Genomic DNA, 23,772 nt, shown 5'->3' with positions numbered 1-23,772 from the left:
AGATAAATGGTGTGTTTGTGGTTTGCGATACACATCGAGAGGGAAAGCTTACTAGCACAAGGCATGCAAAGTCTTTTTGCCAACAAGAAATGGGAAACTTCTCTGGGCAGCAGAAAGTAGAGCATCCACTTCGGTTGTATTTTCCTTTTTTTTATTTCCTTCTACTTTTTTTCCCTTTTTCACCTAATAAAGGCTTTTGGCTGCATTTCCTTAATTCCCATTTTTGACACACAACTGAAGCAGGAATGTTATTAAACACAGTCAGAAAAATCCTTCTCATAACAAAGATAAAAATAACTGAATGCAAGAAAGGTTTAGGGACTCGTGGGGTCCTAAGCAAAGTGTCACACTCAGGCAGCTGAAGTTTGACAAGATAAACCTGCAATGTTTTAAGAGCCAGATTCAATCCCTTGGTGCACCAGGCACTTTCCAGGTGACCTTGCTTAAATCACTTATCTCCATATCTCCGGTTACATATGGTGCCTGACCATTTTTCTCCCACACCATTGTTAAGAGTTCAGATGTTTAAGAGCTGGAAACAGTTATGATGTAGAGGGTGAAGTTACTCTTTTTACCTCCTTTGACCAGCTGTAGAAAAGCCAGTGCTCTACCTGAACATCTGTGGAGGAGTCAACTCAGCAGTGATTGACCAAAACAGACTGGGGCGCACCACCTCCTCCACCACTAAATGGAGCCCACCACGCACACGTACCAAGTTTGCCCAGCCTTACAGCCCTCGGTGCAGACAATATCAATGTGCTTCAGCTTCAGTACATCTTATAGTTAAACGCCAAACCAAACCCTTTCCCCACCTCCCAGCTGTGCTTTTGAGATGCAGTTTTATACACCAGGTCAAAAATCAGTTAAAAAGCATTTGACAAGAGAAAAGAAAAACATCTAAAGCAAACAAACACCCCAACATCAATGGAAATGGAGGAGGGGAGAAACAGTAATTTAGAAGTGACCCTAGGTGGGGGAGCAGGGGGAGAAGTCTGTCTGATTTTCTTTGGATATAGTTGGGCAGGAAATCGTTGAGGTGGGTTAAAATACCTTTCTTGTACATGCTTTACAAAGAATTTCCTCTGATTACTAGAATAATATTTGTTTTCATGTCAATCTTGATAAATCACAGCTGTGGTGCTTTATTTCCTCTCTCCTCTCTCCTTATTTTCATCTATTAATAGGCCTGCATGTACCCACACATCAATTAAAAATATACATACATACTTATTCTATATATAAACACTTCTATTTTGCAATCAAATTCCCTACATAACATCGTCCCAGTCCTGAAATGTGTCATTTGCTCCCAGCATGACCCTTCTCTCCCCCCTTGTGAGCCCAGGATCCCAGGGACGTCCTAAACTGCACAGAGCTCCAGGCAACACGCAGAACCAGAGGAATTACCAGGAGGTAATTCAGTCAACAGCCCTGCACCCACTGCAGCTCGCAAGTGGAAGTGCCAGAACAAGAAAAGCATAAGCCTGAGCAATATTGCCGGTTTGGTTGTGGTTTTTTCCTCCCAGCTCAAGTGAGGGAAGGTGAGACATCTGAAGAAGCTTTAATATACTTCAGAGCTATTCTATTTTGCAATTTCAAAGCTATAGAAGTCTCTGGAAGTAGTTCTAACCAGGTATTTTAAGCCACCAATATGGTCAGCATCGCTTTCAAATTACATTCTCCAGTATTTCCACTGCTGTATTTTGGAGTCCAGCATAGGAAGGAAGGGATTTATTCTTCAAGCTCAATACACCAAAACTCACATTTTTTAAATCATTTGACTTACAGGAGAATTATGAAAATTTTCATTCTTGTCAGAGCTTATCTCCCCCAGGTGTCACATAAGCACTTAAAATACAACTCTGAACTAGTTCTCAGGGCCAAACTCAACACGCTTTCCAGACTCCAAGGAGAAAACTGGGGACCAGACTGCACTGCCACAGCCCGTTGAGTTTCATCAACCGATCAAGTCTAGAAACTCTTTCCAATTTGAAGTATTTCTTAAAGCCTCTGACAGTCGCAACAGCTGCTTTATTTCTAGGCTGAGCAGCATTAACAAGAGAGTTATTTGCTTTCTTTAAGAGGATTTAGCACAAATGTAACAGAGGACTTTTATTACAGGTCTCACTAGCCAGTTACTTAGTTATTAACAAAGCAGGTAGATACAGTTTTGAAAACAAGACTCCCTTCCCAGAAAGTTACCTGGAGGCATCTGACCTATTCCTACCCACAGCCAATGCATTCAAAGGTCTCCCCCAGGAAAGATTATCTCCTGGAGTTGATTAGGCAATTTTACAGCTGGCATGCTGAGATTTTAACAGCCTTTAAGAACCATTCAGTTAGTTCAGACTGAAATGACATCAAAAAGAAAAAAAAAAACAAAAAAAACCACCAAACAACCAAAACAAGACAAACTGACAACGAGTGTATTAAAAACCAAACAGACAAGAACTACTGGGCTGGGCAGCGGGGCATATTGCGCAGAACGTGCTGTACCCTAGACGCACCCATCCCCAGGCCCTTCCTTCTGTGGGAGCTCTCTCCCAACTCGAACACATGAGCAAGAGTCAGGAGGTCTGGCCCTTCGGTGCTCTGTCGTGTCCTTCAAACTGCTGTCTCTTATCTGGCTGCTAAGAAACCACCCTACACACAAAGCCTAACAACTCAGGGCCACTTCGTCTCACTTACACCACCTAGCACTCTTTTGGCAGCTGTAAAAGCATTAAGCTAACAAGTAGACTTGATAAATCAACTTGTAGCTTGGCCAAAATGAAGAGCAATTAGGAGCCTACCTAGGACTCAAACACTATCATTAAAGGGGAAGAAGAGACTGGGGTGGAGGGAGAGACTGCCATCAATCATCAGCCACAACTTGTTAATGCAAATCAAACAGCATAGCAACTCCTGAATCAAAGAAGGGCAACAGCAGAAGAGAAGCAAGAAACCTGATCTTTTCTTCAGTAATCCTGCCTAAGGGCAGAGACCTGGACTGCAAGCTGCTGGGTCCAGAGTAACACTAACATTGTATGCTGGGCACCAAGTGGAACATAAATGAGGCTTACTGGTTGGGCTCTGCATCCCAACAGCAGGAGGAACTGGCACTGCACAAGGATGCTGGCCAGCAGCTGGGGAGACAGCTCGCAAGCCGATATAGGCAGCAAAGGTGTGGGCTGGGGGGAAACACTGTCAGCAACAACTACACTTGCCAGAGAAAAAGCAGGTATCTAGACCTACTTGGGAAAACATCAAAAAGGCTATTCTAAAAGAACCTCCCATGTACACATACGAAATTTCCCCAGAGAGTTTGCTGCAGTGCGTTACTGCTACTATTGTTAGAAAACTTTTCCCTAATATCCAACTAAGCCCTCTTTTCCTACAAAATAAATAGGATGAAAAGAAATCAGCTACCAGCAGCCACGGAGCACACTATTCTTTTCTGGTATCTTCTGACACATCAGAAAAGATATGGGTTTTGTTCATAGTCATTTCCGCCCTCTAGTCCTCTCAAAGAATGTTGTTTGTATATACAAAGCAGGGAGGAACTGTAAAGTACGAGAAGAATTCAGAAGGAACTCTGGACTTCCAGGCTTCATCCAGCAGAGACCGGATGCGATGCACTTGGCTTCCATGGCAAACTAGGGGAGACTCAGAACCACACTTTCCTTCAAACTGAATTTTATCCATATACCTCTGCACACTCATTTTGCACCAGCTGAAGCTAGCTGGTCTCAGATAAATCACACAGCTGAAGAAAGGAAGTTAGCTGGGGCAGAAAAAGAACACAGCACTAATTCACCTCACTCCATTTATTATTTCAATTGCCTCAAGTATGGCCAAGAAGATACAGCCTACCCAACAGGAAGAGCTCTCAGGCTTTCCCTCCCTCTCAGCTTCCTAGAAACCTACAGAGATACACAGCAAGCCTTTAACTCAGAAGACAGCGGCTCAGAGAAGCTCACCAGTAAAACTGAGCTAACAATTTCAGTATCCACCTTTCAACCATGTATCCGGCCCAACAAGAAATAACACTACCTTCTACAGCTTTGCCACAACAACATTTAATATGAAAGCCAACACAGGATTAACCTGTCAGCAAATTCATTCTTATGAGATGCCAAACGCCTCTATTGCCCACTCAGTTCAGCACAAGTTGGAATACGTATGCTACACCTCATAAGGTCAGGCCAGAAGTCTACAGGGTTTTCTAAAAGTAAGGAGAACAATACAAATGCTAAGCGAGAATAGCAGAGGGAACACCAACTTGCCATTTGATATTCAAACACCAAAGGAATAAAAGATTGCAATACTGGCAGCTCTGTTTGGAAGCATCTGACAAAGTCACTTAATAAAACCTACTGGCCTGAGGAAGTGAGATTTCTTGCAGCATTACTGCCCTCCAAAATGACACAAAAGTGCAAGAACAGAAGTAGACGATGGGTGGAGATGGCAGTCCTGAAATCTTACCAAAAAATCTTAATAAAAAGAACTATGCCATCTGAGGAAGCTGAGGAGCATAGTAAGTGCTACCATCACAGGAGCACAGCCCTGAGACTTCAGATCCCAGATAATCACTTCCTGGCCAGCGAGCCATTTGCAGGATATCAATCCCACCTACAACTGCTCAGTGCAGGACACTTCACACTGCTACCAGATGAGGGAAAGGGGCCAAAGACCAGTGCAGGGAGCTGTCTCCCCAGGTCTGTAAGCAACAGTTCATGGCGCCTGGAAAACTTTAGAAAATACAAGTGATCCTGTCACCCAGATAGGGATTCTTTCCTATTTTCTTCCTCATTTTGTTGTTGCTTTGTTCTTCTGAAAGGGTTACAATTTCAGTGGCAGTGCTAACAGCAGGCTTAAAAACTACACACATTCAAGAAGCAGAAGTAAACAAATAAAGAATAAGATCTTGCTCATAAGTCAACCCTAAAAGCTAATTCATTGCTTCCTATTTCAAATCAGTATGTGCTCACATCAGGAGTGAGCTTGGCATATTGTACTTGCTGAGAAAAATAATACACACATGGAAAAAGTACAAGGCACTCACTGTTACACAGATCAGTTAAAGATCTAAAACACAACGTCTCCACTAACTACATGCCTAGGTCATTACAGCAACAGTTTAAAGGAAAACAGAAATTGTTTCAATTACACATTCAACAGGAACAGGGAAGAAACAGTGTGCAGAATACTAGAAACCATTTCCAGGACAAAAAGCTCTGCCCACACTCAAAGAACACATGCAGGTATTTCATTTACAGAAGAATTTTGCCTGTACATACTATGTAGTATAGCAAAAATCAAGGTGAATTTTCATAGCAGAAAACATTACTGCAGCTGCACAGGCGAGAGCACGTGCCTCAGCACGCACCAAGCGTCACAGGCACCTCTCCCAAGGCCAATATCAAAACTGCTATGAAGACCCTTTCATCAGCCTGCTGGCAAGTCTTTCCCGACAGGCGCGGAGCTCGCTCTCCAGTCGTTGCACATGCATTTCAATATTCACCACCCTCCTGGGCTGAACTGAATTAAGACTGAAGGAGGTTTTCTTTCCAGCAGTACGACAGAGGGACTTTCTGCTGCCAACAGCAAATGAGAAATAACAGTGCTGGTGTGCCAAGCAGGGCACTGCTCTTTGGGAGCCTTGACAGCAAAGGCAGGGAATCCCATGAGACTCTCACAGCTACGGGCTGGGTAGAATGAATATACGCACAGGACAGAACAAACCCACAATGCACAATTCATTGCTAACTTTCTGTTTCCAGAAACCTGAAAAAAAGGGACTCCACTAGAACCACCTACCATAAAACCCATTACGGACAGATGGACCTCTGCTATGAAATTCAGACCCTGCTCTTTAAAACTCTGGGTAAAATTTAGATCCAAGTACCAAAAAACCACGAATTATGATTTCACATCTCTGATACGTTTTCTTTCCAGTCATCACACACTGTAGCTGAAAAGTATTACCCCTTCTTTGTAAACTGCTCTGATTACAAGCACCATATAACATCTAGGGCCATTTGGTGGCAGTGAAACATCTCACAGCAAAGCTACTGTTAAATCTTTGCTGAGAAACAAGGCAAGACATCTGTTTTACATTGTCTTTGAAATAATTAACTGATTTGTGTGTTACAAAAGTGAAAATTAATTTTATTCTACTGTGAGAAAGTTTGGGAAAAGTGGAAGTCTTTAGTAATCTTTAAAAGGGGGGAAGAAGGGCAAAAAAAAAAGAAAAGAAAAAAAAAGTCAAGATTAGGCCAGACAAAAAGCCAGTTCCCACAAAAGGCATGATGGAGCTGCGCCAAATGCTTCTAAGAACAGAGCATTTTTCGGTTGTTTATTTGAAGCCAAATTTCTTATGCCTTCATTCTCTCTTTTATGGGTATTAATAAGATTTCCACATAAATCTGTCTCTACTTAGTCATCTTCACCACTGTCAGACTTCAGAATCCTTCACGAGGAAAGATTGCCAACACAAATGTTTATGATGTCACACGAGCCGCACTATCGCTCCAGCCATTGCTCAGGACAAACAGTCCCAAAAGGTGAAAGGCTGCTACAGTCTATGGAAAGCTAAGGATTAAAATATATACACATACATATGTACCACTAGAATTAAGAGACTCTGAAAAGAGGGATAAAGAGGAAATAACAGTAGTAATCAACTAAATACATTTCTTGAAAATAAAAACCCAATTCATATAGATTCTTAAGGCAGACTTCACACACTGGAAATTTTACCTGTTCTTATCTGAAACTGCCTTTTTTGATGATTCTTCTGCTTATTTTACAAGCCCTTCACATTCATATCACATATTGTGACCACAGCATATCTGTCATGGATGTATGGAAACTTCCTCCAAGGCACCAACAAATTTTTGCATTCAAACTTTTACATTTAAAGCCAGGTACCTCTATCATCCCTTAGAATCTGAGATGGCATCTCCACAGATTCAAACTCAAAGATGGATCTCTGGCTCAGCAAACAAACATCCTCCCCTCAAAACAAGGAAATCAAACAAAAACCAAAAAAGCAAATAAAAACCACCAGATGCTCTTGAATCTGATTAAAGGGAGAGAAGTGAGATTAGCTAAGGAAAAAACATATCACCAGACAAAACTGTAGTGTTTCTTTTGTGTCAGTCACAGACAGTTTGAAACAAATCTAACCCACCTTTCTTATATGTGGAAGGTGAATCAAGTGTCCAAAGCCCACCCTTAACTTCTTTGGCTTGTCTTCCATGAAAGAGGAAAGGGGTTTCAGATTTGCTGGGCTAGAAGATAGGGAATGATGCAGAAGTAATCAGCTTGTTGATATAAACATTCCCAGATCAAAAAGGAACACTTGACCACTCATCGCATCTCAGAAGAGTGGCACTAAGGAAGCTGTTAACTCAAAGCATGTGGGCATCAATAACATGACATTTCTCTTAAGTTTGATTTTTATTAAATAAACATTTGAAAAAAAAAACAAACTACATAGGTCTATGAAATTAGATACTTAAAATTTCATTAAAAACATCTGAGATTGCAAATTCAAGCATTCAAAAGATAGCGTACGACATAATTATCCTTACAAACACTGATTCACTGCTTCAGATAGCAATCCACTAAGATCACAGGGAAGATAGAAAGCAACTTTCAGGGCTATCAAGTTTCTGCCTAAAGTTCTCATCTCCTTAACCTCTATTATGAATGATTAAGACAATCTGATCGTTACTTTTATCTCAGTTCTAAAAATCTTAACCAAATAAAAGACCCAGAGGCCCCTAGGCCAAGTTCTCATGAGTACACAGAATGACTGTAAAGGAAGCTGTTTTGTCATCGCTCCCACTAGCTGAGGATTTTTTGGGGTGGGGTTTTTAAACTGCGTATCAGTAAATTTTGCAACGCACTGACTTCAGTTTAAAAACCGACCTTTTCCTCAGCATCATGTTTCCACTTTCATTCGAGCTGAGACAATATATAAAGCAAATTCCCTTCCATTAAGGAGCTGTACTAATTGATGGCCAAGAATTTTATCATTTTTGATCACAGATCAGTTACAGTTCCTAGAAGAATAATAAAATCCAAAGATCTACACATGACAGTATGTTCAGGCATGAACATGGCATTTAAAATTCCGGGTTTCCAAAAAATCTACTCAAGCGGCAGACCACAGTCCAAGTCAAGAAATCTTAAGGTTAATCTCAAGGATCTTCTCTCTTGTCTATGTATAATACAAAAGGAAAAGCAAATTCTAGATCCAGGCACAACGGCAGCTAAAATATCGGAATGCAAAACACTGAATCTATGCCTCAGCCACTGCACAAGTACATGCCATCCATCAACACTGAATGAGAACATCACACATTTCAGGACTAGATTTATACACCACACACAGTAGAAGAGAAAGACAAAATAAAGATTAGATAAATTTAAGAGGAAGGAGATGGACAATCTATCTTTACTGCTTCACTTAAAAATGTTCAAGAATTCTCCAAGAAACACTTGCGTTGTCATCTCTCTCTGGCTCACCACATCACACATACCCAGAGAGCTAGGTTTAGATGTCCTAAATTTCAGTTAAGCCCTGGTGCCTCGTATTTCCTATTAGCTGGCTCTGACTCCAAAGGTGCCTTGCCAAGAGGCAACAACAGGCTTGGATCCTCAAGCGGAATTTAAGCTGGAATATGTGCTTTAGGGCTGGCACCCCAACCCGTCTAATTTTTGCACTATTATCCCATGCTCCTCTATTACACCGCTTGACACAAACATGGCAAGCTTAATAAGAATTAGCATTTTGCATTCTGCAACCCAGAAGTCACTTTTCAGTATCAATATAGCCCAGGCAATATTTCTCTTTGCCACTGAAGAGACTTCTCAGTACAGTCTCTGTAACAAGGCACCTACAGAGCCAGTGCTGCCTAAAATAATCAAATTGTACACACCTATTGGTATACTTGCCTGCTTCTGGGCTTGTATGTTTGCTTCTCCTGCAACTCTAAGCAGAAGTCTTTTACTGGAAAGGGTAGGGCTCCCCTTCCACCCTTACTCCCCTCTTAACTTCTGAATCTCCGGCGGAGTTTTCCTTGCAGCTCTGTTCCTCACAAGCACACGGGAAGTACAGCACTAAATCCTTTAACAGAAAATGTTTATTCATCTACAGATTTGTGTAATCAGCAGATAATTAGGACTGCATTTAAGAATGGCACTTGCATATGAATTAAGCTGGTCTTAAAAAAAAAAAACAACCCTCAGTAATAGCATATCAATTATGTTGCAACATTTCACCTCATACAGAATTCAAAATCAACAGAAATGCAGCAAATTTCAGGGAATTGTCATAATAAGTAAATTTTCAGAACTGTCTTAATAAATAACAAATACTAACTAGTTCACAGCTTCCCTGAGAATAGATACATCACACCAATAACATATCCATTACACGTAACAGTAAGTTTTACCAGCTAAAGCTCATCATCCCTATCTGTAAAAATTTGAGTCACCCATTTATTTCTTATCACACTCCTAACCAGCCTGAGCTCCTCGTTGGACAAACCCCCATTTATGTCCATGAGAACGACACTGACTCAGGCTGCACAGGGACCTTATCAGCTGCGCCTGACCAGCCAGTCCCCAGCTCCACGTCACAGCCAAAGCTAGCGGCCAGTCAGTCTGGGCACCAGAGATACCGTGTGAAGCGTCTCACGTCTCCAGATCAGAGTTGCAGCACCAAGTTTCAGTTTGAATATTGGAACAGCATGCGTTAGTAAGACACAAGTATTTATTTGTTGATCAAAATCACTACTCAAGTATGTACAAATAAAAGAAGACAATTTTTGCAAAACTTGGCACACCTTTGCAAGCCAAGAAAGAAAAAGAAAGATGAAAATTGTAACAAATCAGAAGTCAAGCAATGGTTACAGAGGCTGGGATATTAAGAAACATGCCTGTCTGTGGAGATATTAGAACCTGAGGAGACATCAGAAAATATTATCAAATATCCAGAAAGAACACTGTCATATGCAACTCAGGCTGCAGACTGTGCTGTCAAAGTCAAACAAAGATTTCCATGCCTCTAGGCTACACAATACTAATTTGAGTGTTCGTATACATACACACACAGAGATATGTATATATAAAGATTTACATATCTGTGTGTGCACACACATCTAGTAAAACATGCTACAAGGTCTTGAGTCACATTTCGAGCAGCACCAATATCAGCTTTGAATTACTTATTTTAAAGTAAGAAAAAGAATAATTAGCTGTTTAAAAAGAAAAAAAAAAAAAGGGCTATCTGCAGATTTGCATATGGGAACACACCCTCCTCTGGCACTAATGATTCAACCGAAAGGATCAGCCTGTTACCCTGGGAGAACTGAGCACTCTCAATTCCCACTGAAGGCAGCGGAGGCAGGGAAGAGATTATCAGTAATCACTGCAAAAAGAACGTAAGGAAATAGCATTTTTAATAAACCTCGACTTGCACAATATAAATTTTAAAATATCACTGAACGACCTCCAGGAGAAGTTAAAGATATTTGTTGTCTCACAAGAGTAAGAAGCAGATCTACATCTCAGCACAGGTATTCCTGAAACAATCCCACTGACAGCCTCAAACAAGAACTCCAGACACATGTAAAATATCTTATCCGTTATCTTGCAATGATAAATGCATCCAAACACACTTAAGTAAGTTCCTTATCAACACAAAATACAGTGAACAGACCTTGTCAAGAGTAACCTATGGCGAGCATCACCGGTCAAACTAAAGAGCAAGGCACCTGAGAATGCTACCAGCGTCCAACACTTGTTTTGCCACTCACTGAGCCGGTGTCAGGATTTCAGTATTACCAATACAGAAGCAGCCCTGCCTGCACTGGGGAGCACGGTGGAAATGAAGCAGCATAGTCTACTCTGCAAGGAAAACCAAGTTAGGTCAGTCAGTTGGCGAGCTCTAACAGGCTACAATAAGAAAAAAAGAAAGAATGAATCTCATAAGAAAAGCACTTGAAACTGCAATAACGGGGGCAAGGAAGGACAGCACATAACACAGGGTTCTGCAGCTCTTTTTAATCTACGCTTTTCACAGAGGTCTTTCTACAACTGTCATTTCAGCTGAGATTTAACACATAAGCACAGACAAGGTTTCACAAGTTTTGCTCTGCAGGCAACAAAAATCTCGGCTGAGCATATCTAGATTACTGCTCATAAAAGTGGAGAAAATGTTGCTTGGACGTAGCTTCCCAGCCCACGCATCAACCTTTATGACTGCCTTCATCCATTTTTGGTCTGATCACAAACACAAACACCCCTGAGGGTGCCTTTGCAGACTCTGCCACCTGAGGGGCTTCATTGCCATCATAGAGCAGACATTCCACCACTCCAGCCTCTTCAGCTGCCCCACATTCTCATTTTAAGGTAAATTTTGTGTACGTTTTTGCTAAGGATCAATGTAACATAAGTAACAAAACATATTCATATTCTGCCTATCATCCACAATATTAAACACAAACACACCTTGGTTTATTTAAAACTGTATAACAAAAGTAAGTGCAAGAGACAAGCAGTAGTATCCGTACTTCAGGGTGAGGAACAACTTTGGTTATTGCTGGTGCTGTGGCAGCAACTCCAAGATGCTAGCAAGGTATCATCAACCTGCTGCGAGTGCAATAATTTAGAAAACAGTTACCCTTCAGCATTCAAACATTAAATTCTTTCCTCTTCCGGAATTCTTTTCACAAACACGCTTATGGACAAATTTAGCCAAACAGCAGTCAGAAGGATGCTGCTCAGAATAAGTAATGTTCAGTTTTGAAGTTCAGGGATAATTGCTCCCCTACATTATTATCATTTACACAAAGAAATCCAGCCTGCAACAAAGAAACAAGAAGCTTCTTTAAAACAAAAAAAAAAAAAATAAATCCAACTGCTGTCAGTGAATTTATCCTCAAAACACAGCATGTGATACAGCTTTCCATCAGACCTCATCACAGTTGTATGTCACATAGATTTTAATGAAACCGAGATATTTCTAAGAGGACCAACCAGTCTAAGAGGAATGGTTGCTTCTTAAATCATCACCAGGGTCTATCACAGGAGTTCAGCAACCATCAGAAAAGCATCCTGAGTATGTCTGAAAAGCATCACTCCTACAGACATAGGCAGAAAAAAAAATCCCATTTTAAAAAACTAACTATGCAGAATATAATTTTACTGTATTTTAAAATTCAAACCAAAGCATAAATTCTTACTACAAAACAAAGCCAACTTAAGCAACCTACAAAATGCAAATAAGTCACTTTAACCGCACCTGTTTCACTGATGGCTATGGGGCATTAGACAAGGAGGCCTCAGCTATGGTCGGAGCTACTTCTGCTTTGTGGAGGATTCGTATTTTTCCAGCCTCGTGCAGTGGGAGAGGGAGAGCCTTTAGCTGTACTGATGCTCATAAATGTCTTCTCCCTAATTGTTTTCAGTAGTTAATTGTAGTGAACATACGAACAGAGTCATGCAGCAACAGGTCCTGGTCAGTGGGCACTTCAGATGAAACAGTAAGGTTGCTAAAGCAAACCACAACAGAGTAACCAACTGGGAAATTTCCTCCTCACTAGTATCAGATTGAGAGAAAAAAAAAAAAAAAGCCAATTATTCTAATCCTCAACCTGCTTGGCATAAGAAACCTCTAAACTTGAACAAATAATAAATACAAATGTCTAAGGATTTTAGAAATAGCTTCACTCGTACCTTGGGACATACCCGTTCCACGATTAGTGTGTATTTCTATCTCACACATCCAGACTTCTTCCTTAAAACTAAAAGGTTGGCATTTGGAGGGGAATGAGGGGTTTTGAGTGCTTTTTTTTGGGGGGGGGGGGGGTAAGGTGTTTTTGTCTTTTTTCCAAATTTTCTTCTACTATTCCATTTTTAGGAAAATGCTTATGTAGTACTCCTCAGTTAGATCTATTTTTATGTATCTTTGCAGTTTCTTCTCAGATGATGATGAGAGGTTTGGGCTATCTGTAGACCCCAGCCATTCATTTTGGCTGACAAAAACTCAATATAGCACTCCAAACCAGGACTTTGCCGATCTAATTTCACTACAATATTTCACACAAGCACACACAGACTTTTTCGGTGACCAGCGCTACCAGCTGACATGAAGTCTTCTTCCTGACGGGCTCCAAAGTTAACAACGTCATTTCACCAACCAAACTCTTACAGCCAGCATCTTTCCTGTGCGGTGTGTTTTACCTTTCGTTGGGCAACCCTTTGGGCGGCATTAGGAAACCATCCAGCTGCCTCCTACAGCGAACGGTAAGGAAGGATCGCTTCTCTCAGCCGTGCAACCTGCTATTGCACTCTTCAAGCGGTGTGTCCCATCTTATTTACAAACAGATTTTATTTATCAAGAGTCATATGTGTGAGGAGAGTCATGAGGTGCCACAATATGTAAAGCAATGGTGATTTAGCCGATTTTTCTGGATTCTTGACAGATTTGGAGGCAGCAGATCTGTGCACCATGATCTCCAGTGATGCTTGTAGTTGGCTTTTCCAAGGCCAACACCTACCGCTGCTCCTCTTCCAGTTATTTTTGTGTCAGCACACCCGAAGAGCTCAGATCAGGGAAGCACAACCCTCTTTTACCGCAGGGCTGTCGACCCGCCCCTACCTCACTGCTGACGTGGGATACGAGGAGCTAGCAACGCAACTGCAACCGCAGCGGACAGGTAGGAAAGTGTTAAAAAAAATAAAAAAATAAATAAATAAAAATAAAAACCCCACAACGAACCCCAAAGGCTGGGTTAAGCACCACGGACAGATTTTGTTTCTCCTCTTCGGGCTCCGCGGGCGGGGGGGCCGCCGCAGGACAGGGGCTCTCGTGCCCTCTAGGGGGCCGCTCCCGCCACCGCCGGCCGCGCGCGCCGCCCCCCCGCGCCCCGCCCGGACCCCGGCGGCCGTTGGGGGTGGGAGGGGCGGGTACCGCTACTGCATCAGAATTATTATTATTATTAATAACAATTAATAATGAGTGTAACAGTTACATACACCCTGAGGGAGAAGAAAAGAAGCTCAAACTCTTCAACGTGCGCTCGCAGCCCAGCCAGCCAACCGCATCCTGGGCTGCATCCAAAGCAGCGTGGCCAGCAGGTTGAGGGAGGGGATTCTGCCCCTCTACTCCGCTCTCAGGAGACCCCACCTGCAGTACTGTGTCCAGCCCTGAAGCCCTCAGCATAAGGAGGACACGGACCAGTTGGAGCAAGTCCAGAGGAGAGCCACGGAGATGATCAGAGGGCTGGAGCACCTCTCTTATGAGGACAGGCTGAGAGTTGGGGCTGTTCAGCCTGGAGAAGAGGAGGCTCCGGGGAGACCTTATAGCGGTCTTCCAGTACCTCAAGGGGGCCTACAGGAAAGCTTGGGAGAAACTCTTCAGCCGGACCTTTTGTGACAGGACTAGGGGGTAACCAGGTTAAAACAGAAGGAAGCAGATTCACATTAGACATTAGGAAAAAAAAATTTCACACTGAGGGTGGTGAACACTGGCACAGGTTGCCCAGAGAGGTGGTGGATACCCCATCCCAGAAACATTCCAGGCCAGGTTGGATGAGGCTCTGAGCAACCTGATCTGATCGGAGATGTCCCTGCTCCTTGCAGGGAGGTTGGACTAGATGACCTTTGATGACCTTCCAACCCAAACTGATTACAAAAAAAAAAAAAAAAAAAAAAAGGGAAAAGCTTGATAAAATGATCGTGAGATGAGGAACTGCCCTATCTCATTTAATCTCCAAAGACAGCTCAGAAAGGAAAGCATTGATATTCCTGACAAGTTAAAACTTGGTCAGACATCGGTTTTTTTTTTTTCCTATTTCTCAAATCATTATCCTGATGCTACCACTGCAACTGCAGCAGGGCTCAGATCAAGCCAAGCTGGGAAAACAAACCAACAAACTTGAAAAACCAAAGGAGAGGCATTTATTTCTGAGTGACACTCTGACTAACACAGAAGAGACTTTGAGGAAAGGGTTTGGTAATTCACCAAGAAACTTTTTCAAAACCAAGCAGAGAAGAAAGAATGTGCACGAAGGAAAACTCAACTTCCACTTTGTTATCTGAATCTTATCCATCAAATGGTATCCTATACATCTCCCATTAGATTACCTAAGTAAATCACAGCAACTAGCTCAAAACTTTAATTGCAGCTGTGTTCCTTTTATTCTCAAACCATGTAGGATGCAACCAGCTCACCCCATTTCGAGCCCTGCAGTTTGCAGGCACCAGAACCCACCAATCTTCCAACTTCCAGGTTGGGATTTTTGGTTTTTATATATTACTTTTTAAAGAAAAAAGCCCCAGCGATATTCCTTCAATTTGCAAAATACAGCTATGTCTCAGTTTCTTGCAAAAAAAAAAAAAAAAAAAAAAAAAAAAAGAGTTGGAATGTAAGCACACTAACAGCAGATCAGGACAAATTCATACAAATGTCGCAGTTAACATCCAAAACATCATGTGTCACTGTTTTTCCCCCCCAACCCCCAACAAGCTTCTCAAAACACATTTCATACACAGGGTCACTGTTCTGGATGTTTATTTAATTAACATGACAACCCAGCATACACAGGATTTCTTTCAGTTCCCCAGCTTTGCATTTTCACACTTCAGGCAGAAAAAGCAGAAAGTCACTACTGTTTTTTTTTTCTTTGGGGAGGTGGGGGGAGGACGAGGGGGTGCCAATATGCCATAATATACATTTCTTGATTTTACCGATTGACAAAAATAGATTCTAAACCAATCATGAGAGTTTCAGCAGCAGTTTTTACATTTTTGTGAGGTTGAAGGAAAAAAAAAAAAGAAAAGAAAAAAAAAATCTAAGTAGAGTGGGTTTGCGTAAATGAAGCCATGCAAGAAAAAAATAAAGTATTACGTCTGGAATCCCTGGGTGATTTTTCCTGGAGCCTTACTTAAATATTTTACACGGTTGTGTTTCAGCAAGTCACCAGATGACATAACTCCTCAGTTTTCCTCAGTTTCAAGTGACCTAAATGGCAATGCCAGCAAATCTTATCACAGTAATTACAGCTCAATAATACTTATTAGCAGAAGGATGTATATGGTATATAACACTGCACGCCTAATAAGAGAATATAAATTTGACACACATGAAGTTCAATATCTAGATTTAATCTGCCTTCTCCTCTCCAAAATTTTAAATCTCTGTATGTTGCACTCTGATCTCTCCTATTTTGAGGCCAGGGGGTAGGATCTGTAATATTAAAAATTGTTTGTAAGATAAGGACACATCTGTCCTTTGTTTTAGAACAGAATGATAAAAAGCCAGGAAAGAGGGCGAAGCAACATATTCCTGGCACTTACAAAGCTCTCACTGTCAAACAATGAGAAGAACAGATAAAGTCTTAATTTTCCCTTGAAAAAAAAAAAAGAAACAAATACATATATTTTTCTCCTCAGCTTCTTAGATCTTATCACTGAAGAGATATATTTGACCATGTGAACTGTTACAGTATTGTCTTCTCAACCCCACAGACAGGCAGCGATAACGATGGTCCCAGCTCACAACTTTCCCAGGCTACAGACTGGGAACAGACAGAGTCTCCAGAACCCCACAAAAAACTGTCAAATTGAGCAAACACTCCTCTGCTGACGCTGGAGGAAGACAGAGAAGCCTGGCAGCAAAGCTATTCATCTGAAAAAGCAACTTTTTAAAAGGAGAAACAGGCAGGGAAAGATGTGGCAGCACAAACCAGCTACCAAGTCTCAAACCGATGACAAATAAATGACAGACTCTCAGGTGCCCCTCAAAGAGGCAAACGCCTTTCTACTTCTCCAACTGCCCAGAAGGAGGAAAAGAGCAAAGAGAAAGCAGCACAGAAAATGGGTGGAAACCCCTCTCTGCCCCACGAGCCAGAGGACACGGACGGGTGTTTGCACATGGAGCTGCTGGCCCTGCAGCTGGGGACACCAGAGCTGAAGAAGAAGCCTCTGGTGCTACCCACCACTGACGCTGAGTATCGCGGCTTCCCAGCAGGGCAAGACCCAGCACCTCGCTAGTGCCTTCTCACACAGGCTTGTGTCACCCACTGGTTTGGGAACTACAAAGGACTTAAAACCCTGATGTATGCTGTACCTGTGACAGTCTTCTGACTAAGGAGAGAAAAAAAAACGTCTAAAAATGCTAAGTGAATTGAACTACTTGCAGCAGCTGCTCTAGCTCATTTAACACACACTTGTAATAAATCCAAGTTAGCTGAAAGCTTCCTATTCCACCCAAACAAAACAACAAGTAAGGCTTAAATGCAAAATTGGGAGTCTTCGGCACGGTTTAAAATTGTCCAGCTACTGTCTCCTGGGGAGTATTTTACCCACCAAGGCGAAATCACTCCTTTGGACTGTTGTATGTCAAGATTAACACACACAGATCAGAAGCACAAGCTCCAGAACACATGGGCCACACAATATTTTAATGGGAAACAACAAGACACAGAACATGTTCCCCCGCCCCCATGCTTTTACAAGAAACTAAAACGTTTGCAAAAACGTGAAGAAGAAACTCCAAAAGCCATCACCCTCGAGGTACCATTTACCAGGAGAGAAAAAAAAAAAAGAAAAAAAAAAAAAAAGCATTTGTTCATTCATTCACTGTCTAATCCATCCATTCACAATTTCTCTCTGCAGCCGCTTTCAAATCTGGGTGATTGAGCCCTCAAGGAGCTGAGCATCCTCAGCCGGCACTGATGAAATCACAGGGGGACAACACGCAGCTGGGAATAGGATCAGGCTATCGCAAAGCACACATTTCTCAATGAGATCTACACACATGCCAGACTGGAAGCTTTTAATCCAAAAAATTTGCCACAGTTGAGAAAGAGAAAGAACATTAAAAAAATCAACCACAAAAATCAGAATTAAAGGAAAAACTAGTAAAGAGCACTTTTAGCAACAAAAGAAGGTTACATCTTGGTGTGGTTTGATTTTGGATGGTGGGTTTTTTTTTTTATTGGAACAGTTTTTAAGTTCTTTCTGGAACTGATAAGCAACTAAGATGAGCTGTCTCTACAGAAGGAATAATTCACGCCATAGGCGTTTCCCGCTACTCCTCCTAGCAGCTTAAACAGAAGTATACTTTTAAATATGTCAATACCTCTGTCCATGATGTTAGTTTGCAATTCCTGGTACTGTCCTTTACCATCACAAGGCCACATAGATTCGATTCTGTATTCGAGTAGGGAAAAACTCAGACTATAACCAAGATGTGTGTGACTGAAAAAAAAATCCAGAAATTTCAACTTTCATAAAATCTCATATCAATACAAAGTGTCAGACAGGGAAGCAATCACACTCTGGAATAATAAAAGCTCAATTAAATGCTCAGCAATAGGAAAGATTACACAAGAGGCAACAGGCAACATCTCTAAAACTTCATCTAATGCTATTCACCAAATGAAAGCATGTATTTCAAAGCAATAAAGTAGATCCATTTCCTGATGAAAATTATTGGCAGCTCCCAGGCGTATTAACAAGCTATCTTTCGACCAGAAACATTCAGGGCATGTTTTTTAAAAACAGGGGGTGAGGGAAGGTCTGGTTTTGTTTATAAAGCCCTCATCTCTATTTTTAACATGTTATATTTAAAAACCGTCCCAAAGAGAAACATTTACCTATGGTTTCTTTAAGTCTATAAGGAGTTGATTTTTGCTATAAATACAAACTTTGTTTGCTGTAAGAGAGTCCCGCTTCTCCCAGCATTTCTTCAAGGTCCTTACAGAGCTTTGTTTCAGCTTTTCCATTTTTCTATCATGCTAACATTTATTTAAGAAGACAGCTTTTAGGGAGGGAAGTTCACACACGCACAGCTACACTGCGTAAAAAAAAAATAAATTAAAAAAAAAGACAGACAAAAGTTTCCCCAAACTTGAAAGTAGTCATCCATTTCTAATCACACAATGACGCAAGCAATACCAGATCTCGCTATTGATTAATAGAGAGCGAGAACAAAAGAAAGAGAAATTTGCCAAAATCCTGCAGCGGGTGAACTGAACAGTCGCCAGCTAGCTCCAGTCCAGCTCCGCAGCTTGGAAGCGGGGACTGCTCAGGGCAAAGCTGACCACTGTCCCTAAGTAACAAATATGCCTTGTTATCCATCACCAGTTTAACATCCTGGTACATACAGGTGGCTTGAATTTCCTCCAGAAGAAAAGAGAAAGACATGATAACAAGCTAGCAAGCCCTATTTCCGAATGATTGTATTTAGAGATGTTAACTGGAAAGCTGCTTTTATTTTAAGTGTGAGAGTCAGTGGAAATATGTTTAAAACCTTACAAATGATTATTGTAAGAAACAACCAGAAACGCCCAGCGTCATCAAGTAGGTATAAACAGTTTTAATTTCTTGCCTTAGATACTGCATTTACAAATTATTCTTACACCCTTCTCTCTCGGTTCCTATTAAAACAAAGTCAGAACTGAGTCAGCTTTCTACTTTTTCACACTGTATTTGCCTGGACACTGTGGTAAATATTTATTTTATCTAAACAAAAACGTTAAGTAAATAAGTACATTTGTTGTAAAATAAGCCTCAAGTATATAAGGTTGTCAGGCCCTCTTCTAGAAAATGTCATAACCAACCACAAAGGGATGTAACCAAACCATTTCCAGAAACAAACTCGCCACCCACACCATATGGTTAGATGCCATCAGTTGGAAAATACTCAGCTGCTTCTCTAGCAAGCAACCTGAAAGAAAACCTTTGCTGTACAGCAGTACGCCTCAGCTGACCACAGCGCGCAGCGTCATTTTCAACACTAATCGAAAAAGAAAGCTGAACACCATTTGCCATTTATTTTCCCCCAGGTTTCCCTTTCCACCACTCAGCAAGGGTTGCGCCGACTTTCAACACACTCAGTTACGCTCGACCCATCCAATGATTTTCTTGTGGGGCAATTTTATATCTCAAAAAAAAAAAAATATAAAGTGATAAAACACTTCAAGCGCAGAACTGAGCCGACCTTGTGTCCATGGCAGGACTCTGTACAGCCGTGCAGTAAAGATAATGGTGTTTGCTTGTTTCTTTTCCTGTTTTTTTTTGAGGTGCACAGTTAAAAGGAGGCATCGCTGGTAACAGAGTAAGTTCTCCCTCACCCACTCAAATCACGACCTCTTAAAGGAAACAAAGTTGAGATAAATGGCGTGTGCCTCCTCCCGGTTCCCATAACCGGGACAGAGCGGGACTTATTGATCACCGGCACATGAACAGCCCTGAGGAGGCGAGAGGGCAAAAGACGAGCACCGTGCTGTTGCGGGCCAGCCTGCCAGGACACGCCATCGCCCTCAAAAGGGACTTCTCCCACCGAGGACAAGCTCACATACACCACCCCCCCACACACTTTAAAACATGTTTCATAGGGCTGAGCTACCTTTCCAGGAAACTGCAGGTTTGGAAAAGCAAGGCTCGTAAGTGATGCTGGGAAACCTGAGGGCAGGTGCCCACCAGCTCCGAGAGCCGAGCGGGTACCATCCGCGCCTCAACTTTCTGCCAAGCTGGAAGAAAGCAAGCGCCGGCTGTAAAAGAAAAAAAAAAACAAAACAAAACCCGAACTCCCTCCCCGTCGCTCGGGGCCGGGGCAAGTCAGACTGGGGCCGCTTCCCGCGGTCCCGGGCTCTCCGCGCCGCCGGGGAAAGCCCGCACCGCCCTCGGCCACTTCCAGCGGGGCGGGCGCAGCTCCCCGCGCCTCCGCCGCCGGCGGGACGGCCACCCGCCGCCAGCAAAGTTTGGTACCCGTCCTCCCCTCTTCCCCAGCCCCAGCCCTACCTGCTCCCGGGGGATACAGGGCAGCGAGGTCCGCCGGTGGGTCTTGCTGCCGCCGCCCGACATCTCGGGGGAGATCATGGAGCTGGACCGCCGCCGCCGCCTGAGCACCGGGGCTTCGTCCGCGGTCGGGGGCGCGGCGGGAGGCTCCGCCAGCGGGGCGGCCCGCCGCGGGGGCCAGAGCCGGTCGGCGTAGCCGGCCAGGAGGATGCCCAGCAGCCCCAGCAGGTAGGCCAGGTAGGGCCGCCAGGACGCCGGGACCCGCTCCAAGGCGACGAGGGACGTGGTCCTGGCCGCGCTAGTCACGGCGAGCATGAGGACGCCCTGCCTCAGCTTCAGCACCAGCCATGTCACGGCGGCCAGGCAGCTCAGCACCACCCCCGTGGCGGCCAGGGAGAGCAAGCGATCCTCCCCCGCCGCCAGCGCCGTCTGCGCCACCGCCTCCCCCCCGCAGCAGGCGGCCAGCAGCACCGCCGCCCGCCGCGGGCCCACGCCGCCCCGCCGCAGGTAGCGGCCCGCGCCGAAAAAGGCGCCGGCCAGGCCCAGGGGCACGGCGCCGGGGGGCACCCAGCCCCAGCCCCGCGGCCCCCCGCCGCCCTCCGCCGCCAGCTCCCGGCCGCGCTCCCCCCGCGCCAGCCTCACCACCAGGGCCAGCAGCACCGAGAGGGAGCCGGCGCACAGCGCCGAGGAAAGTTTCCGGCGCCGCCAGCTCTCCCGCGGCGGCGGAGGCGGCACCGCGGAGCGGGAGGCTCCCGCCGCCGCCCCGCCGCCCTGCGGGGTGCCGGGTTGCCCCCCGGAGCCCAGGCTCCCCGCCTCGCCGCCGGCCATGGCCTCGACGGGCCTCCCTCCGCACCCCTGGCAGCGCGGGCCCCCGCCCCGGGGCTTATTCTCAGCCGGGCAGGGGCCAGGAGCGACCCCCCCCGGGGGGGGGGGGGCGGTCAGCGGCGGGCAGCCGGGGGACAGCGGCGGGCCGGGGGCGCTCCCCGCCGCGGCGCTGACATTTCCTGTGAGGCGCGCAGCTCGCCCCCCGCTCCCCTCCTCTCGGAGAGCCCAGCGCCGCGCCTCCTCCGCGACCACCTCGGGCTTGGACGGGGCTGGGGAGGCGGGTGGGGGGGGGGGGGGGAAGTAATTTTTTTTTTTTTTTCTTTAAAGTGCAAGAGAGGGAGAGACGCGGGGAAATGTAAGAAACGGGGAGGGGGGGAAGAGGCGGCTGTACCACCTCAGAAGCGCTGCTTAATTTCTAGGCCATCGTCTTTCTTACAGGCGCTCCCGGCGGAGGGTCGGCGTCCGGCCCGCCGTTCTGCCGGCCCTCGGGGTCTCGGCCGTGGCCGCGGGCAAGGACCCTCCTGGTCGTTACGGACCGCAAGGAAGGAGAAATGGGGAAGGGAAAAGGCAAAGAAAAAAAAATCCGGAAAAAAAAAAAAAGGCAAATAAAAGGCCAGTAGAGCCGGGGGCAGAAGTTGCAAAGTCCTGCCGGGAGGGCGAGAGAGAGAAAGACTCGCAGGGAGGCTGCTGGGGGAGAGGAAGAGAGAGAAGGAAGGCGCTTCCCTCCTAAACGCTGCCGGGGTGGTCCTTGAGTTTTGCCCGGGAAAAAAAATCAAGCGATGGGAGCGTCCCCCAGCTGGGGAGGCAGCTGCGAAAGCCCCGAACCCGAACTGGTGAAGGGGAACCCCGGGCAAGGTAGCGGTGAGGGGGGCGGAGGGACGCTGCCACTTTCCAAACGGTCGGGCCGACTCCCGAGGAACGGCTGCGCTGCCCTGCCCTACCCGCCCCCGGCGCGGGGTTGGGGGGGAGGAGGTGGAGGGGGAGCCCGCTCCCCCCCTCCCGGCCCCGCAGGAGCCGACGGTGCCGTGCGGGCGGCGGAGCTCCCCATCAACCCGCCTGGCAGGGAGATGGGCAGCTACGAGGCCGTAAAAAAGTCAGGAAGAGGGATGCTTTTGAACGATTATTACTGGGTTTGTTGTTGTTTTAATGGGAAGCCCCAAGTGGAATCCCAAAGCCAGCCAGCTACGGACCTCCGAACCGTTACGAATCTCCGGGGTGCGGCCTCCTCCAAAACCCCCCTGTTTCCTTCCCCTGACCCTGCTTCACCCCCACGCCGCGGGCCTCCTCCCCCAGGGCTCTGCAGCGGGCTAGGGGCTGGCCCCGACCCCCCTGGGGCTGCCCAAAACTGCTCCTTGCTCGAGTGGGATCAGGTGCAGAGCAAAAGCCGGTGCAAGATCAGGGCCTTTTCTTAAAGCCCCGGATCCCACCGAAGGGCATGGAGTAGTGTATTTAGCACATAATAACACAAACCACAGAAAAATACAATCACCAGCTGGGAAGTTACAGAACATTAAGAGTCAGGAAACGAACAGATTAGAAAACAGAATTTCCCAGCCCTCTAACCCCTCGCGCATCCACAAATCAGGGATTTGAGACAGATTTATAGCCTTTCCGTATTTATTGGTGCATCTATCTGGATATCATGCCTGTCATCCAGGATCTGAGTATCTGGTAGCGTTAGTGAAGCATGTTTGGGATTTTTACTAGAAATGGGTCGTAAAAACTGAGTATGTTTTTAAATAATAGTTCTCCAGCCCAACTATTATGGAATATGGATTTATTAGTCATTTTTATGTTTGAAGCTTGGTTTGAAAACAACCTAGATATTGTTAGCAAAGTTTGGCTCTGAGGAATGGAAAGCCTCTGGTTTTTTTAAAGGTTAAGGGTCCAGATTAAGAACAGCTGGAAAGGTTTACAGTTTATTCTGGTGAGACAGCAATTAGCAGGTTGCCATACACACCTAGAAAAACATTGCTGGGTTCCATCTACCCCAAGCATCAGCATCCCAGAGGCAGAATCAGTGCCCAGATAGTAATAATCGTGCAAATCCTAACTCCTTTTCAGCTTTTTATAAATAAGATGTATTTCTTGCATATTTTTATGTCTAAATGTGTCAAAACAGAGCAAAAATAAGTTGATATT

General features: G+C 44.7%; 1 protein-coding gene across 1 annotated transcript in view; it reads right to left on the bottom strand.

The window, feature by feature from the left end:
* The window catches only part of PDE3A (phosphodiesterase 3A), a 250,940-nt gene extending 229,781 nt beyond the window's left edge, over positions 1–21,159 (bottom strand). The window contains exon 1 of the mRNA XM_086756466.1: positions 20,809–21,159. Coding sequence (XP_086612592.1) covers positions 20,809–21,120 — 312 coding nt within the window. The 5' untranslated portion in view covers positions 21,121–21,159. The remainder of the gene's footprint in view (positions 1–20,808) is intronic.
* Positions 21,160–23,772: the final 2,613 nt, after the last annotated feature.

The sequence above is a fragment of the Chlamydotis macqueenii genome, chromosome 1, assembly GCF_036417535.1.
Source record: "Chlamydotis macqueenii isolate bChlMac1 chromosome 1, bChlMac1.mat, whole genome shotgun sequence".
Taxonomy (NCBI): domain Eukaryota; kingdom Metazoa; phylum Chordata; class Aves; order Otidiformes; family Otididae; genus Chlamydotis; species Chlamydotis macqueenii.
The sequence above is the reverse complement of the archived record's forward strand: the minus strand, read 5'-3'. Positions and strand labels throughout refer to the sequence as shown.